The sequence below is a fragment of the Rhinoderma darwinii genome, chromosome 13, assembly GCF_050947455.1.
Source record: "Rhinoderma darwinii isolate aRhiDar2 chromosome 13, aRhiDar2.hap1, whole genome shotgun sequence".
In the NCBI taxonomy this organism is placed as follows: domain Eukaryota; kingdom Metazoa; phylum Chordata; class Amphibia; order Anura; family Rhinodermatidae; genus Rhinoderma; species Rhinoderma darwinii.
The window spans coordinates 53692638-53709258 of NC_134699.1; the positions used below are offsets into that span (position 1 = coordinate 53692638).

The following is a 16621-nucleotide window of genomic DNA, read 5'->3' on the forward strand; positions in this document are numbered from 1 at the left end:
TACAATTCTGACATTGGCAAATGTTTCTGACAAACGCGCTACACCCCCCTCGTCGTATTCAGTTTGTAACGTTTTGGTCTCCGGGCCTTGTATCCTTGGGATACAAGACGACATTCGTATAGGCCGCTAGGGGGGTCGTGTTCCATGGAGATGACACGCGACTTGATAGACTGTTGTGTTTAGTCCCCTCACAACCTGTCGGTTGGGTCATGGTATCCGGTGTGACTAATAATGTCCTCTCTGTTTCAGGCACTGACATTGCAGCAGCCGAGGAAGTTGCCATCAAACTGGAATGCGTGAAAACAAAACATCCCCAGCTCCATATTGAGAGCAAGATCTATAAGATGATGCAAGGAGGAGGTAAGTGCAAGCGGTGGGAAACCGACCCTGGACTTAGGCTGGCCTAAGATAGGCCGAACATATTCCTCCCACACGAAGGCTCGGCCGCGCGTGCATGTGTTTTTAATAGGGCGAAAGACTCCTCTGGCAAGTGCTTCTATCCATAGGATCGGGCCTATTGAAATTCAACAGCCCGATCCATCTCCCCCCCCCCCCCCCCCCCCCCGACATCTGCTGTTAAGACTGGAGTCGTCGCGATACCACAATTTGGACGTGGACACCGATACTTTGTGTACTAGTGCGATTCTCTATACCGGAACGATACTTTGCCAACAAAAAAATATAATTAAAAATTCCTCCCGTTTTCTGATGAGGCGCGAGGTGTGATGATGAATCTTGATTGTGCCTCACATGAATAGTAATTAACCCCATCATGCTCCTCAGTCATAATGGACAACATTGGGTTAATGTGTGAGGTGCATGAAGGGGTTAATTACTATTCATGTGAGGCACATGGGGGGGGTTCAAAATTCAGAATCTCACGTGCCTTACAATAAGTGGAAGCAGTTTTTTTTTTATGTGACATTTTTTCCCAGATTTTCTTTCTTTAACATTTTATATTTTTTATTAACCCCTTCCCGACATCCGCCATATATACACGGCGCATGTCGGGTGGGGGAATATGGAACGGGCTGAGACCGCTCCATCAAGCGAGTGTCTGTGTGTTACAGCCGACACTTCCGGGTAACGAGCGGGATCCCGCTTGTTTAACCCGTTAAATGCTGCGTTCAATAGCGAACGCAGCATTTAAATTACTAAAAAACAAGGGGGGGCGACCCAATGGCCCCCTCTCTTCCGGCAGGGCTTCATAGTTGCCTGTCAGAATCTCGATATACTGCAATACATTAGTATTGCAGTATATCGTGCAAGCGATCTAACGATCGCTGGTTAAGCACGATGTTAAAAAAAAATAATTAAAAAGCTAACCTAACTGGTATCGACGCGTCCGTAAACTATTACAATATATCATTATTTAGTCCGCGCGGTGAACGCCGTAAAAAATAAAAAAACATCAAAATTGCTGTTTTTTTTGGTCCCTTCTCCTCCCATAAAAAGTGACCAAAAAGTCTCACACACCCCAAAATGGTACCAATGTAAACTGCAGCTCGCCCCTCAAAAAATAAGCCCTGACACGGCTAAATCGCCAGAAAAATAAAAACGTTCTGGCTCTCAGAATGTGGCGACAAAACTCAAATTTTATTTTTAACTATCATTTTTTTCCTTGTAAAAGTAGTAAAACCTAAAACTATATAAATTTGGTATCGCTGTAATCACACTGACCCGCAGAATAAAGTTAACATGTTGTTTTTACCGTACGGTGAACGCCGTAAAAACTAAACCACCCAAAATATTGAGGAATCGCTGTTTTTTTTTTTTCCTATTCCACCCCACATTTTATTTTTTTTCTCTATTTCCACTGCATTATATGGTACAAACAATGGTGCTGTGAAAATCTACAACTCGTCCCGCAAAAAACAAACCCTCATACGCCAATATTGATGGCAAAATAAGAGTTATGGCTTTTGGAAGATGGGGAGGAAAAAACAAAAGTGAAAATCCTAAAAATGGCTGCGGAGGGAAGGGGTTAATTTAACTTTTCTGGTTTTATACTTCAATGTACTGGTATATATCGGCACATATGCCAGTGCATTAGCCTGTGTACTTCTAGTACCAGGCAGTTGTTAGGACATACCTCAGTGTGCCCTAACAGCAGGAAATGGGGTCAGACAGCCCTGGAGTCCTTTCATGGTTTCTCTGATCTCTACCGTTAGAGCAGGGCTGCGACTGTGTATTCCAGCCATTGCCCCACTCCTGATCGCATGGGCACACTTGCTATGCCTGCACAACCAGCATGATGTGAGGAGGCTGGCGCTACGCTTAGAAGCAGCTGGCACTGAAGACAGAACATGGGGGTTCTGTGTGGTGCGCGCCATATTCTCGGTCTTCGGGGCCGGCGATGCCGCTCATCAGTGCAGTGCCGACCTCATCACGTCATTCTGGTTACCAAATTCATGTATTACAATACTAAGCAGTGCGACCGCATCACTTCATCCTAGTGACTACATTCATGTATTACAATACTGCGGCCGCACAGCTTCGTATCGAAATACATGACTTAACCCCTTAGTGACCACTAATACGCCTTTTCACGTCAGCCTAGTCTAAGTCCTGCACGAGTCTCCCGTGCAGGCTGGAGCCGGGGCTCTGCTGTCTGACAACTGAGCTCCTGCTCCAACGCCCGCGATCGAAGTTTACTTCGATCGCGGCCGTTTAACCCGTTAAATGCCGCCGTCAATAGCGACCGCGGCATTTAACTTTGTTTACAGAGGGAGTGCGCTCCCTCTGTCACCCATCGGCGGCCCGCGAATGCAATCGCGGGTCTCCGATGGGGTGTCATGGCAGCCGGGGGCCTGATAAAAGCCTCCAGGTCTGCCCTGGACATATGCCTGTTAGGACGCGCCGGAGGCACGTCCTAACAGATTGCCTGTCAGATTTACACTGACAGGCAATAATGCTCTGGTATACGAAGTATACCAGAGCATTATAGCAGCGATCGGAACATCGCACAGTAAAGTCCCCTAGTGGGACTAATAAAATAAGTCATCAAAGTGAAATAAAGATTATTAATAAAAAGTACAGTAAAAAAAAAAAATCCATTTTTTTCCATAAAAAGTGGTTTTATTTAGTAAAAGTGTAAAAAAAAAAAAAAAGTACACATATGTGGTATCGCCGCGACCGTAATGACTCCATTAATAAAGTTAATATGTAATTTAAACCGCAAAGTGAACACCGTAAAAAAAAAACACAAAAAAACCATGGCGAAATTGCAATTTTTTTCCATTGCCCCCCAAAAAAGTCATAATAAAAATGAATCAATAAGTCCCATGCGCCCCAAAACAGTACCAATCAAAACTACGTCTTGTCCCGCAGAAAACAAGCCCAAAAAATCACTACATTGATGGAAAAAGAAAAAAATTACGGCTCTTGGAAAGCGACGATGCAAAAACAAATAATTTTAGTTCAAGAGTGTTTTTATTGTGCAAAAGTCGTAAAACATAAAAAAACCTCCACATATGTGGTATCGCCGTAATCGTACCGACCCATAGAATAAAGGTAACATGTTATTTACGCCGCACAGTGAACGGCGTCAATTTAAAAACGCATAGAACAATGGCGGAATTTCAGTTTTTTTTAATAATCCCCCCCCAAAAAGGTTAATAAAAGTTAATATAAAAATTCTCTGTACCCAAAAATGGTGCCATTAAAAAGCACAACTAATCCCGCAAAAAACAAGTCCTCATACAGCTATGTAGATGAAAAAATAAAAACGTTATAGCTCTTTGAATGCGACTATAGAAAAACGAATAAAATAGCTTGGTCATTAGGGCCTAAAATGGGCTGGTCACTAAGGGGTTAACGGTATTGAACCGGTTGAGGGGGCACAGCATCAAAGTAGTATCGATGTTTCGAGGCATCGGGCAACCCTATACGTTAGATAGTCGCGCTGTAATCGGTGAGTAATGTGTATGGCCAGCTTTAGGCAGCCACGCAATAAGGACACACCTGCTGCGTAAATGTGGGGGCACCGGGGAACCGCACAATAACTGCTATTAAGCATCTTGTTTTCTGTCTAGTGGGAATTCCAACTATAAAGTGGTGCGGTGCAGAAGGCGACTATAATGTCATGGTCATGGAGTTGTTGGGACCAAGCCTGGAAGATCTCTTCAACTTTTGCTCCAGGAAATTTAGCTTGAAAACGGTGCTGCTTCTTGCTGACCAGATGGTAAGTCAAGAGAAATCAAGTTTAAAGTGTGTGCGCGTGCGCGTACTTCAGGGGTAACAGCGTTCCTGGCCACCATGTCACCTCTGAAGCATTTTTAGCAGGCTCTATCTTAGTCAGTATTGTATGAGCTCCGCTCCAGAAAGGACGGGCACTACCTGCTATGATGTTCTCTTCTACTCAGAAGCACTGCACCCTGCCACCCTGCCAACATTCTGTGCCTGCTAATACTGAATGCTGATCCGAGTCCTGGGTGAGCGCCCCGTGATCCCACTGCCTCAATCACCTCTTTCATGACACATGAGGTATTATCCATATGCCAGCACATTTGTCTTTATGGCTTTCGGGAACCAAGAACCAAAATTAGCTGCGACGTTCTGGCATGAGAAGTGCCTCCGTAAAATTTCTGTCCGCACTAAATCTGCCGAGGAATATTTGCCAACGTGTGTTGTACTTCTTGATAAGGTACATTTGCCAGTAATATTGCTTTTATATTCGTGTGCTCCACTGGTCAATCCATTCAATTACTCGGGTGTCTGGCAGAACAGGAATTTAAGCAGGAAAAATCCTGGAGAGAAAAGTATCAGGACGGGCAGAGCTAAGCAAGGATGGCGTTTGTTCTGCACGCTCCACCCAAGCAGCGGGGTAGAAAGGCTGCCGAGTTTTGAGACTGCGGTGTTTGAACGGGATTCTGAAGGTTTATAGACTTCAGGCTTAATGCACACCATGCATATTACGTGTGTTTAGTAAATGAGATTTCAGGAAATTTCCTGTGTACCCTGCGGGTTTTTTTCGGCACGTAAATTGACCTGCGGTGCATACTTGAAAATTCGCAGCATGTAAATTTATCTTGCGTTTCCGCTTGCATCTGCCTAGTTCTGAGAGAAACTCGCCACAACCCGCAGCATGAAAACCGATTTTATGCACCAAAGCGTAAAACCCGCAGCGAAAAAACGTGCAATTAGGTGTGTTTTTTTTGTTTTTTTTACCTGCAAATTTCCTGCGTATTTTTCGCAACAAAATACGCAATGTGGGCATTTAGCCTTAAAGGGGTTTTCCCGTCAGACATTTGAGATATCCACAGGATGTGGGTCCCATATTTGGGACTTAGGGTAACGCTAGGCTGGTTCCGTAATTCATGGTCGGGAATCGCATGCGGCAGCCACAACACAGAGCGGTAGAATGGGGTTTAGGGGGCCCCGTTCCAGAGATAGGTGAGGATCCCAGAGGCGGGACCCGCAGCTGCCTGACACTTATGACATATCCTGTGGATGTCATAAATGTCTCTGATAGGAAAACCCCTTTAAGTGTATGAAAACTTCTTGAAACCGTTCTTTTTAATTTTTTAATTTATTTCTTTTCATGTGTTTTGTGGCATCCTAAGGGTACGTTCACACCGTGTATACACTGCGGATTCTCCCCAACGGATTTCATTGCAGAAAATCTCCAGCCTAACATAATACACTAGCAGCAGAGTGGATGGGATCGGAACAAATCTCATCCACGCACTGCGGGAAAAATCGTTCATAAATTGACCTGTGGTGCGGTTTTTTTTCAATCTAAATCACGTCCATTTATGCTTCGGATTTGTTGCTCTTTTGTTACAGGTTTTCTCCTTTCAATTCAATGTAAAGGTAAAACCCGCAAAAAGATGGCAAATGTTGTGATTTTTGCAGCGGAAAAGCTGCGATTCCGCCGCAAAAAAACGCAAATCATAAACCACTTTTTTAATTTAAAATGAATAAAGTTAGTACTCCCCTCCCCGACGTTGTCATAGCATTCCACTGCACCCCATCTAGGCTGGCTTTTTGGGATGACGTTTCATCCCATATGACTTCTGCAGCCAATCACAGGCTGCGGCGTCATCCCAGGAGGCCAGAGGGACGCAAATGGAAAAAAACTGCAATTCCCTGTTCACCCTGCGGGTTAAACAACATGGTGGCCCTTTTCATGAAACAATTGTATTGATCAACTTTTATTGTATTTTGGGGGAATTTACTTGTTTTTGTTTTTTTGTTGGGGGGGTGGGGGGGTTCTATTACACCGTTCAGTGGTTTAAATAATGTGATAACGTTATTGTACGGGTCATTATGAACCCGGCGATAGATACGCATGTATTTTAAAGAAAAAAAATAATGGTTTTGCTAAAAAAAAAAAGTTTTTTTCCTTTTTTATATAAACCCATTTTATAACTAGCTTTAAATGTAATAACTTTAGTCCCACTAGGAACCATAACGTTGCCATTCTTTAGTACATTTAGTGGAGAGGGGGGTTATAGCTCCCATATGGGAGTTACGGAAACAGCTGAGCCGTTGCTTGGCTAATTCAGTAACTCCTATATTCTCTCTCAGGCACACGGCCGTAGCTGTAATCCTGGTCATCAGTCGTCTGTATTTGCGGGCCGTGCTTCCATTATAAAGTGTGGGAGCAGGCTCTGTAAAATAAAAAAAAATAGGACATGTCCTATTTTTATACGGAAGCTTTCGACGGCCCGGACCCCTTCCTGTAAATATATATACGGGAATGCGTCCGTCTGGCCATAGGAATGAATGGATGGAATATGGTCGTGTGCGAGGGGCCTCACTATTGACCACCGCTCTGGTCTGTCTCACAAATAGGTGGTCACTGATCCCAGATCATGTTCCGTAATCGAGAGCCAAGAATGTTTCTGTCGAGTGGGGGGGGTTTTAAATTGGAGGGCCCCCTTGAGGGCTAATATGGCTGACAATTGCAGCTGTCAAACTACTTCCTGCCCTAGAAATGAAAGGTAGGAAAAGTCCGGAGGAAAAACAGCTGAACTTCTGGAGAGAGACTGCAAAAAATGGTTTAGAAATAGAACCTGCTGGACTGCGAAAAACGGAATTTTGGCAGAATAGTAAATAGTCTTACTAGCCAGATTGTGAAATCTTGTCCTATACGTGAGACGTTGGTATTTGTGTATATATAACTTTACGCACAAAATACAAAGTGAGAGAAATGGTTGGATATGACTTGTGTTTTATTAAATGGGATTTGCGTTCACCTTCTTTTTCCAGATTAGTCGCATCGAATACATTCATTCCAAAAACTTCATCCACCGTGATGTGAAGCCTGACAATTTCCTCATGGGCCTTGGTAAGAAAGGAAACCTGGTCTACATCATTGATTTTGGCCTTGCGAAGAAGTATCGGGACGCGAGAACACACCAGCATATCCCCTACCGCGAAAACAAGAACCTGACCGGGACGGCTCGATACGCCTCCATAAACACGCACCTCGGAATAGGTAGGGATTATTGGATTATGAACCAGAGCCGTAAACAAAATCAAGTGCTACTTTAACAGGCTACATTTTCTTCCAATTGTTTTAACTTGGCTGTTCTCAAAGGACAGGATATGTCATAGGGGTCTGATAGGTTGGGGTCCCACTTCAGGGACCCCACAAATATACACCCCATCTCCTGTAGGGACATTGGTGATCCCCTGACGCCCGAAGTGCAAAACTAGGGCTGGGCGTTTATCACCTAAATCAAGTTTGATTCCACATCTAATCTCGATTATGGTTTATGAACAATTTGGACAACGCCTCCTTCCACGTCATTGAATTCATGTGTATCCCCCTGAGTCTACTGTATATAATATACTCCTGACACTGCACCCACACAGTATAATGACCCCATAGCTGCCCCCACACATTATAGTACTCCCACAGCTGCCCCCACACAGTATAATGACCCCATAGCTGCCCCCACACATTATAGTACTCCGGCAGCTGCCCCCACACAGTATAATGACCCCATAGCTGCCCCCGCACATTATAGTACTCCCGCAGCTGCCCCCCGCACATTATAGTACTCCCGCAGCTGCCCCCCGCACATTATAGTACTCCCGCAGCTGCCCCCCGCACATTATAGTACTCCCGCAGCTGCCCCCCGCACATTATATTACTCCCGCAGCTGCCCCCCGCACATTATATTACTCCCGCAGCTGCCCCCGCACATTATAGTACTCCCGCAGCTGCCCCCGCACATTATAGTACTCCCGCAGCTGCCCCCGCACATTATAGTACTCCCGTATCTGCCCCCACAAAGTATAAAGCCCCTATAGCTGTGTAAACACTGGATTTTTTGCTACGGATTCCTTCCGGAAAATTAGCATCGTATAACAGTAGCAGCAGTGGGTGAGATTTCAACAAATCTCGTCCCCACACAGCTGAAAAAAACGCAAATAAATTGACATACGGTTTCTTCAGCCGCAGCATGACGATTAATGCTGCGGAATCGCTGCTCTTCTGTTGCAGGCTTTCCCCATTGACAAAGTTGTGTGTGTTGCGACACTTGCGGCTGAATCGCAGCGATTCCGCCGCAAGAATCGCAAGTAAGAAAAAAAAAAAAGTTACACTTACTCGGATTCTCCAGTCTGGCCTCCTGGGATGGCATTTCATCCTGTGCGACCGCTGCAGCCAATCACAGCTGCAGTGGTCACATGGCCTGCAACGTCATCCCAGGAGGCCGGAGCACACACACAAGAGAGGGAGGGGTAAGTATGAACGTGTTTTTGTTTTTTTTTTTGGTTTTGTTTTTTTTTTCCTCCGGCGCCGCTTTCCACAGCGAAAATTGCAGTTTAATGCAGCGTATTCACCCTAAACACGCTGTGTGTGTTCCTACCCTTGGGCTACATGCACACGTTGCAGAATTTAGTGCAGAAAATCCGCAGCTAATAGTGCGTATTTTTAATGCATTTTTAAAACCCGTTCCCAGCAGGACGCAGACAGGTCAAAACATTTTTTTGACCTGTCTGCGTCCTGCTGGGAACGGGTTTTCACCTACCCACTTAGTAAGTATGGCCTTTTTTGCGGTTTTGAAGTTATCTATGTCCCATTTTTTCTGCTGGGATTTTAAAATCTGCACAGCAGCTCCTTTTTGTGTGTAGAAAAAATCTGCAATGTGTAGATGACGTTTCTTGCGATCTCATTTACTTTGCTGGTACTGTATTACGCCGCAGGTTTGCCGCACAAAAATACGCGTGGCTAATCGGAGTGTAATACACGTGTGCATTTGGCCTTACAGAGCTTGTTCCTAAAGTCTCTAGTTCAGAGTCAAGAACACAAATAGAAATGAAACCTGCTGCTCCCAAACTCCTAATCCATTGTCAAAAACTCCTGCACTGCTTTACAACCCGTGTCCCAAGGAATGCAGAATACTAGTAGTTCACAGTGAAGTAGCAGATGGAGGAAGTCCGTTCTTCTTCGGTTGATATTTCGCTATGGATTCGGGGGTGGGGGTGTATGACACAATAGATGAAAAGCTTGAAGGCTATGGACACCTTTTGGGCTCTTATCAATAAATAAACGCTTTAAATCTACGCAAGATACAGCTGCTCTGTATACAGGATACAAAGCAGCTGTATCTGAAAAAGTAAAATACATTTTTAATAGAAAGTAATTTGAAAGTTCCAGCAATCACACTGATAAACTCCCTTGTAGCATAACTCGTCCGTCACAAAATTGTAATAAAGGGGCATTAATCATTTTATCCTCGCTGCGCCATACTTTGTCATAAATTGAAATCACTTGGGTTTGCGCAATGACCATGTAGTAATGTTTCTGTCTCGACAGAACAATCTCGCAGGGATGATCTGGAATCTTTGGGTTATGTGCTGATGTACTTCAACCTGGGTTCGCTACCATGGCAAGGACTAAAAGCAGCCACCAAACGACAAAAATACGAGCGCATCAGTGAGAAGAAGATGTCCACACCCATAGAGCTCCTGTGTAAAAGCTATCCTTGTAAGTCACTGGGCTGAATACACCACGTCCTGTTTTGGTTTGTCAGTCCGATCCTCTAAGGTTGTGTTTTTGGGAATGTAACAATATGGGGCCAGGAACGATTGAGTTGTACATTAATCTTAAGCAAAATTCATTAGGGATTCTTTAAATTTCAATATTCATACATAAGGTTTATCTTTTTCATCATCTTCGTTGTAATCTGTTTTTATTAGATACTTTCCTACCTGTCGTCTGCAGCCCGTCGACCGCAATCTACCGGTAGGCCACTGATTGGTTGCTGGTAGATTAGGCCCCATTCACATCACGTTATTGCCTTGCGTTTATTATGTACATCGGGAAAGCTCCTGACGTGCATAAAAATCGTGTTTATAGGGATCCATTATCCCGACAGAGATAAAGTGTCCTTTTGGTCTGCGTCGGGCTGGTATATGTTGGTTTACTTTTTTTTTTTTAAGGATGTAATCGCGTAGTACTCTATGCTATTCTATCCTGGGAGATATGTTTTTTTAACATCGTAAATTATGTAATGTATGGCATCCGTCACAGGTAAATGTTAAACGTTTACCGCGAGGAGCTCCCAACATCACTGTCCATATTAGGAGAGTGATGTCAGGGGCTTCTCCAGAGCCGGGATTCCCGACCAGAGCGTTGCCGATGTTCTGGCCAGGGATTCCAGCTTTGCAAAGCTCCCGTCATCACTGTCCACAGCTAGAACACATCACATTGGGTTGCAGTAGTGCGAGGGGGGAATGGCCGCTAAGGGAAGCAGGGCAGGGTGTGGCCCAGGGCAAGCACAATAAAGGAGTTGCCCAGGACCAGGAAGATGGATCTGCTTTTTTTCCAGAAACCACTACATCTGTCCATGGGCTTTGTCTGGTATTGTAGTTCGTCGCCATTCACTTGACAGATTTGGTGCTGTTTCTTAGCGGGGAAAAAAACTGACTTTTCTCGAATTTTGGGCATCCCCTCCAAGTCTTTGAAGTGGCAGCTGGTTTGTCAGTAGTCATTGCTGACGCTGCTGCTACTTTAGAACTTCGTGGGTACTATGGTTGGCATTAATTGCATCACTCTGCTGCCACTATTAATGAGGACATTATTCTGCCACTAATAATGGGGGGGCACTAACATGATAGTATTAGAGCGCAGTCACACGTGGCATATTTCCGCAATGTAAAACTGAACCATGGAAAGCTGTGCAATGTCCAATGGGAAAAAATATTCTGCAATTTCTTGCGTTATGTTTTTCCCCATAGGCTTACATTGTAAACATAAGATGCAGAAATACAAAGCCGGTACGCCACGTGTGACCGCACCCATAATGTGGGCACTCTGCTGGCATGTTAACAAAAAAAGGGCTGCAATAAGCCTTCTCGGTATATCAATACAATGAAGGGTTTAACTAGGTCAATGTCTTGTGGACGTTTTATTGCATAGACCCTCAAAACCTTTAATTTTACTGCAGTCGATTTGTACCCCTCTAACATTGCGTACCCCTGGTCTAACCCATAAATGCCGACCTGTAATGGCACCACCAATTTTCAGCTGAATGATCTCCCAGGCTACTCTGGGAAATGTTAATAGACTCACATCTTCTGTGTAATGGTTGACGGGGCTTCAGTGCATCGTTCTTAGGGTATGTGCACACACACTAATTACGTCCGTAATTGACGGACGTATTTCGGCCGCAAGTCCCGGACCGAACACAGTGCAGGGAGCCGGGCTCCTAGCATCATAGTTATGTACGATGCTAGGAGTCCCTGCCTCGCTGCAGGACAACTGTCCCGTACTGAAAACATGATTACAGTACGGGACAGTTGTCCTGCAGCGAGGCAGGGACTCCTAGCATCGTACATAAGTATGATGCTAGGAACCCGGCTCCCTGCACGGTGTTCGGTCCGGGACTTGCGGCCGAAATACGTCCGTCAATTACGGACGTAATTAGTGTGTGTGCACATACCCTTAGTTGCACAAATATGTTCTACGTGTTTGTTGTTTTTTTTCACTTTTTTTTTTTTCTTTTTTTAAGCCGAGTTTGCCACCTACCTGAACTTCTGTCGATCTCTACGTTTTGATGACAAGCCGGACTACTCGTACTTAAGACAGCTATTCCGGAATCTCTTCCACCGTCAAGGATTCTCCTATGATTACGTGTTTGATTGGAACATGCTAAAGTTTGTGAGTATTAGCAGGACACGAAAGACTTCTTCTTTTTCTAAGATTTTATTTGTTGCGTGGCCACTAGGTGGCTAAAAGTAGTAAAAAATGTCTGCTTCGCATTAACATAAAAAAGATACTTGCCAAACCAGTTCAGTATACTTACCGATGGAGGTGGCCAAAACCTCTCTTGCTTTATTTTGTTGGGGTTCCTTTAAGACATCCCCTTCGTCGAATCTATAGTTGCTTCGTATCATTCAAGATCAACTGATTGGCCGGGAAGCACATCTTGACCGTACCTATGACTTACTATATTAGTATTGCAGTATATCGTGCAAGCGATCCGGCTGGTTCAAGTCTCCTAGGAGGGCTTATAAGTTAAAACGGTTAAATAAAGTTTTTTTAGTTTTTTTTAATGTTCCAAAAAATCTATATATTAAGTTAGGCCCCATGCACACGAAAATCCACGGGAGAATTGCGGCCGCATTCATTCCTATGGGGCCATGCACACGACCGTGGTCTCCACGGTCCGTGCATGGCCAGGGAGTCCGCACCGCAGAAAGAACGGACATGTCTTATTATGGCCGTGTTCTGCCGTCCAGGCTCATAGCAAATAATGGCTGCGGCCATGTGCACTGCCAGCTCGCGCGTGAGACTCCGCTGCCGGCCGACCCGGAAATCACGGCCGTGTGCATGCGACCTTTAAAAAAAAAAAATACAGCATTTTTTTTTTCCTAGTGTTAAAAAATAAATTTAAGTTAACATAACTGGCATCGCCACATCCGTAAAATCTGAACGATTACAACACAACCTTACTTAACTTGATCGGTGAATGCCGTAAAAAACAACCAAAATGTAAAATACCCAAATTGCTGTTTTTACGTCACTGTAGATTCCCAAAAAAATTGAATAAAAAGTGATCAAGAAGTCACGTACCCCAATAAATAAGCACTCGCAACGCTCAATCAACGGAATAAAAAAAAGTTATGGCTCCCAGAATATGGCAAAACAACAATTTTTTTTATTTTTTTTTCTTCTATAAAAGTGGTAAAACATTAAAAAAAAAACACCATAAATTTGGTATCGCCCTAATCGCATCAACCCATAGAGTAAGGAGAACTCTGTTTTTACCGCCTGATAGATGCCGCAAAAACAGCCCCCCCCCCAAACGGCGTAATCGCTACTTTTTTTTAATATTATTGTTTTTGCTCCTTTCACCCCACAAATAATTTTTTCAGTTTCCCAGTAAATTATACAGTATATAAAATGGTGCATTTAAAAACTACAACTTGTCCCGCAAAAAAACAAGCCCGAAAAAATTATGAAAAAAAAAACGAAGAATGTCCGTGTACTTAAGGAGTTAAACAGGTGCCAAGATCCCTGTTTGTGCGGACACATGTTTGTGTGCTTGCTGCGTATCGTCTGGTAGGAAATGTAACACTGTTGAATGCATTTACGTTTTGAGATCTCTAACCTGTGCCACTTCGTTTTCTCCTGGTTTTTTAATGGGTTTCCAGCAAGCACTTGCAAAAAAAAAAAAACATGCACGTATATCCTTCTGCATATACATACACACACACATACATACACACACACATACATACACACATACATACATACACATACATACATACACATACACACACACATACATACATACATATACATACACACATACATATACACACACACACACATACATACATACATACATACATACATACATACATACAGTCATTCCATGTGAAAGAATAATTAATAAGAAGCAATATGGTGTGGTCACGTCTGCTAATTCTCTTTGCACAAATTTTGATAATCTTGCGTTGCAGGACCGGATTCACACCAGCATGTTCGGTCCGTGATACACGGACCCTATGTCTGCAGTATTTCCCGGATCAAACACACTTCAGGGAGCCGGGCTCCTAGCATCATAGTTATCTGACGCCGGGTGTCAATGCCTCGCTGCAGGACAACTGTCCTGTACTTAAAGCATGATTACAGTACGGTGGGCAGGGACCCCTAGCCTCATAGATAATTATGACGCTAGGAGCCCGGCTCCCTGCAGTGTGTTCGGTCCGGGAAATACTGCCGACATGCAGACCGTATATCACAGGCCGAACACGCTGGTGTGAATCCAGCCTAAATCTGTATTTCTCATTGGTTACATTGGGGTTCACAGGCCGTGGGTATATGCTATTGCTATTAGAAAGCTTGACACTAATAATTCTAAAGTGTAGCCCCTCCGACAGGATATACCTCGCCTACAGACACTGAGCTAAAACCGTCTCCGCTTAGTGTTCATAGGAGGCAGACGCTCCTTCTACTGCAAAAAATCTTGTAAAAATCTTTTTTTATGTAAGTTGCTTCCCCCCCCACATTTTAGCTGGGAAAGAGGGTTGACATAATCTCCCTGTTGTCACCTCCAAAGCGGGTGCACGGTGTCAACTCTACATGCGCCATTGTTCAACTGCCTATGACGAGAGGTGGGAGAAGAGCGTCAGCTCCTCGGTCAAACACCAGCCTATGTTTCACACCTCATATTCTCGCACCAGTGTCTCCCCTCACTAAGGGTGAATCATTGAGGGGGTGCTGCTGTTCCCCCTCCGTGATACACCCTCACTGGTCATCTCACACCCCATCTTTTCAGATAGTGTGTGGTGACCCTCTACTGCAGCGTCTGACCCGAGGGGAGAGCCTTCTCACCAGACAGACAACACTGCAATACCCACGCCTGGTATTGTGGTGACTGAAGCGGATTGGGCCCATTCCCTTTCCCGAAACGTTTTTGGTTTGCCTTTTTGACCATCCACTTCTGGACTCTCCATCCATGTCTTCCTCACGTGGGTTAGGGCTACACGACTAGCTTTAGTTTCCCTGGCCTCTTCTGATTTTCCCTCAACCTGGATCGGCAGAGCTACCACTGAATGTGCCCGTCATACTGGTCATGGTCTCCTCCTAGTTGTGCGAGGCATCTCTTGACGCTGCTCGTCTAGCGACTCGTGCATGAGCTTCTACCATTGCTATACGCAGAATGGCCTGGCTGAAATGTTGGTCCGCAGATAGATACAGCTTCCAAGCAGTCCCTGACAGTGGCTATTGTGAGGCATTTAACTGGTTAAACGAGCGGGATCCCACTTGTTACCCGGAAGTGTCGGTTGTAACGCACAGCCGACGCGCTCGTTCTATGGAGCCCGCTCCATACTGCCCACCTCCACCCGACGTGCGCCGTATATATACAGCGGATGTTGGTAAGGGCTTAAAGGGTAACTAAACATTCAACAAACTTCTGACATCTCATAGTGACATGTCAGAAGTTTTGATTGGTGGGGGTCCGAGCACTGAGACCCCCACCAATCGCTAGAACGAAGCAGCAGAAGGAATCGTGTGAGCGCTCAGCCACTTCGTTTTCTATTTGGCTTTTTCCGTAAATCCGATGTAGCGGAGTACAGGCTCATGGGGTTTCTATTGAGCTCGTACTCCGATACATTGACCTGTCAGAAGTCACTATGATGTGTCAGAATTTTGTTGAACGTTTAGTTGCCTCCTAGTGGCAACACCAGGTGACTGCCGATTTTTTTATTTTTTATTATTCCTCCTATAGGGTGCAAGTCGTGCTGCTGAAGACGCAGAGCGTGAGAGAAGAGAGCGAGAAGAGCGCCTGAGACACGCAAGGAATCCTGCAGTTCGGGGCTTGCCCTCTACTGCTTCAGGGAGACTTAGAGGGGCACCGGAAGTAACGCCACCCACTCCACTCACACCAGCTTCACACACCGGTATGACCACATCACTTGCCTTATATATTCGTTTTTATTTTGTCAAATGTGTTGAGTGATTGGGAAGATTATAAATTATTTGTTTCCCTTTTCAACACTGGAAACGTTTAAAGATGAATTCCTAGAGTAAAAGTCTATGGCGCAGAAGTTATCCGAGTAGTCATTTACCCGATGACCCATCGCTAAGATCATTGACGACTCCTTTTTCCCTTTGTCTTTCTCAGTGGCCTTTATATGTTAAGAGATGGTGATCGGCCAATACGAAATGCAGCAGGGTCCAAAATCATCCCTTGCCGCATGCGTTGCATTGTAGTTGAATATAGCGGATTTAATCTGGTTCACACGGACACCTCTCAGTTGCCAAAAAGTCATTTTAAAAGTAACTTTTATAACAAGTAAATGTAGTGACCTAAACACACATTAAAAACCTATTAAGGGCTTCGCAATATCACATTTAGCGCTGTAGTGTCTAAAGTTCTCCGCACTACTGTTTACGGATTTTGCACAATATTTTTATCAAAGGGGCGCGTATGCTGCGCGCTACGGCGGGAAACCGAATCACTTATTCGTGACTGATAAGTCAGTGTCCCAGATCCCCCTCCACTGACAGCGCCTCCTGTGACCCAATTGCGGGGTGCCGATGGTTGTATGGCATCTAATGAAGGCCCCCATGTCTGCCATCTTAGTACACCAAGGGCTTCATAGGCTGTCCGTATCATGATATACTGCAATACGTTAGTGCAAGTGA

At 44.6% G+C, this 16621-nt stretch overlaps 1 protein-coding gene across 5 annotated transcripts in view; it reads left to right on the top strand.

The window, feature by feature from the left end:
• CSNK1D (casein kinase 1 delta) overlaps positions 1–16621 on the top strand; it is a 30427-nt gene that overhangs the window by 1889 nt on the left and 11917 nt on the right. For all 5 annotated transcript variants that reach the window (XM_075845807.1, XM_075845808.1, XM_075845810.1 and 2 more), the window contains exons 2-7: positions 250–360; positions 4035–4183; positions 7216–7444; positions 9776–9946; positions 11973–12121; positions 15702–15873. In XM_075845807.1, coding sequence (XP_075701922.1) covers positions 250–360; positions 4035–4183; positions 7216–7444; positions 9776–9946; positions 11973–12121; positions 15702–15873 — 981 coding nt within the window. The remainder of the gene's footprint in view (positions 1–249; positions 361–4034; positions 4184–7215; positions 7445–9775; positions 9947–11972; positions 12122–15701; positions 15874–16621) is intronic.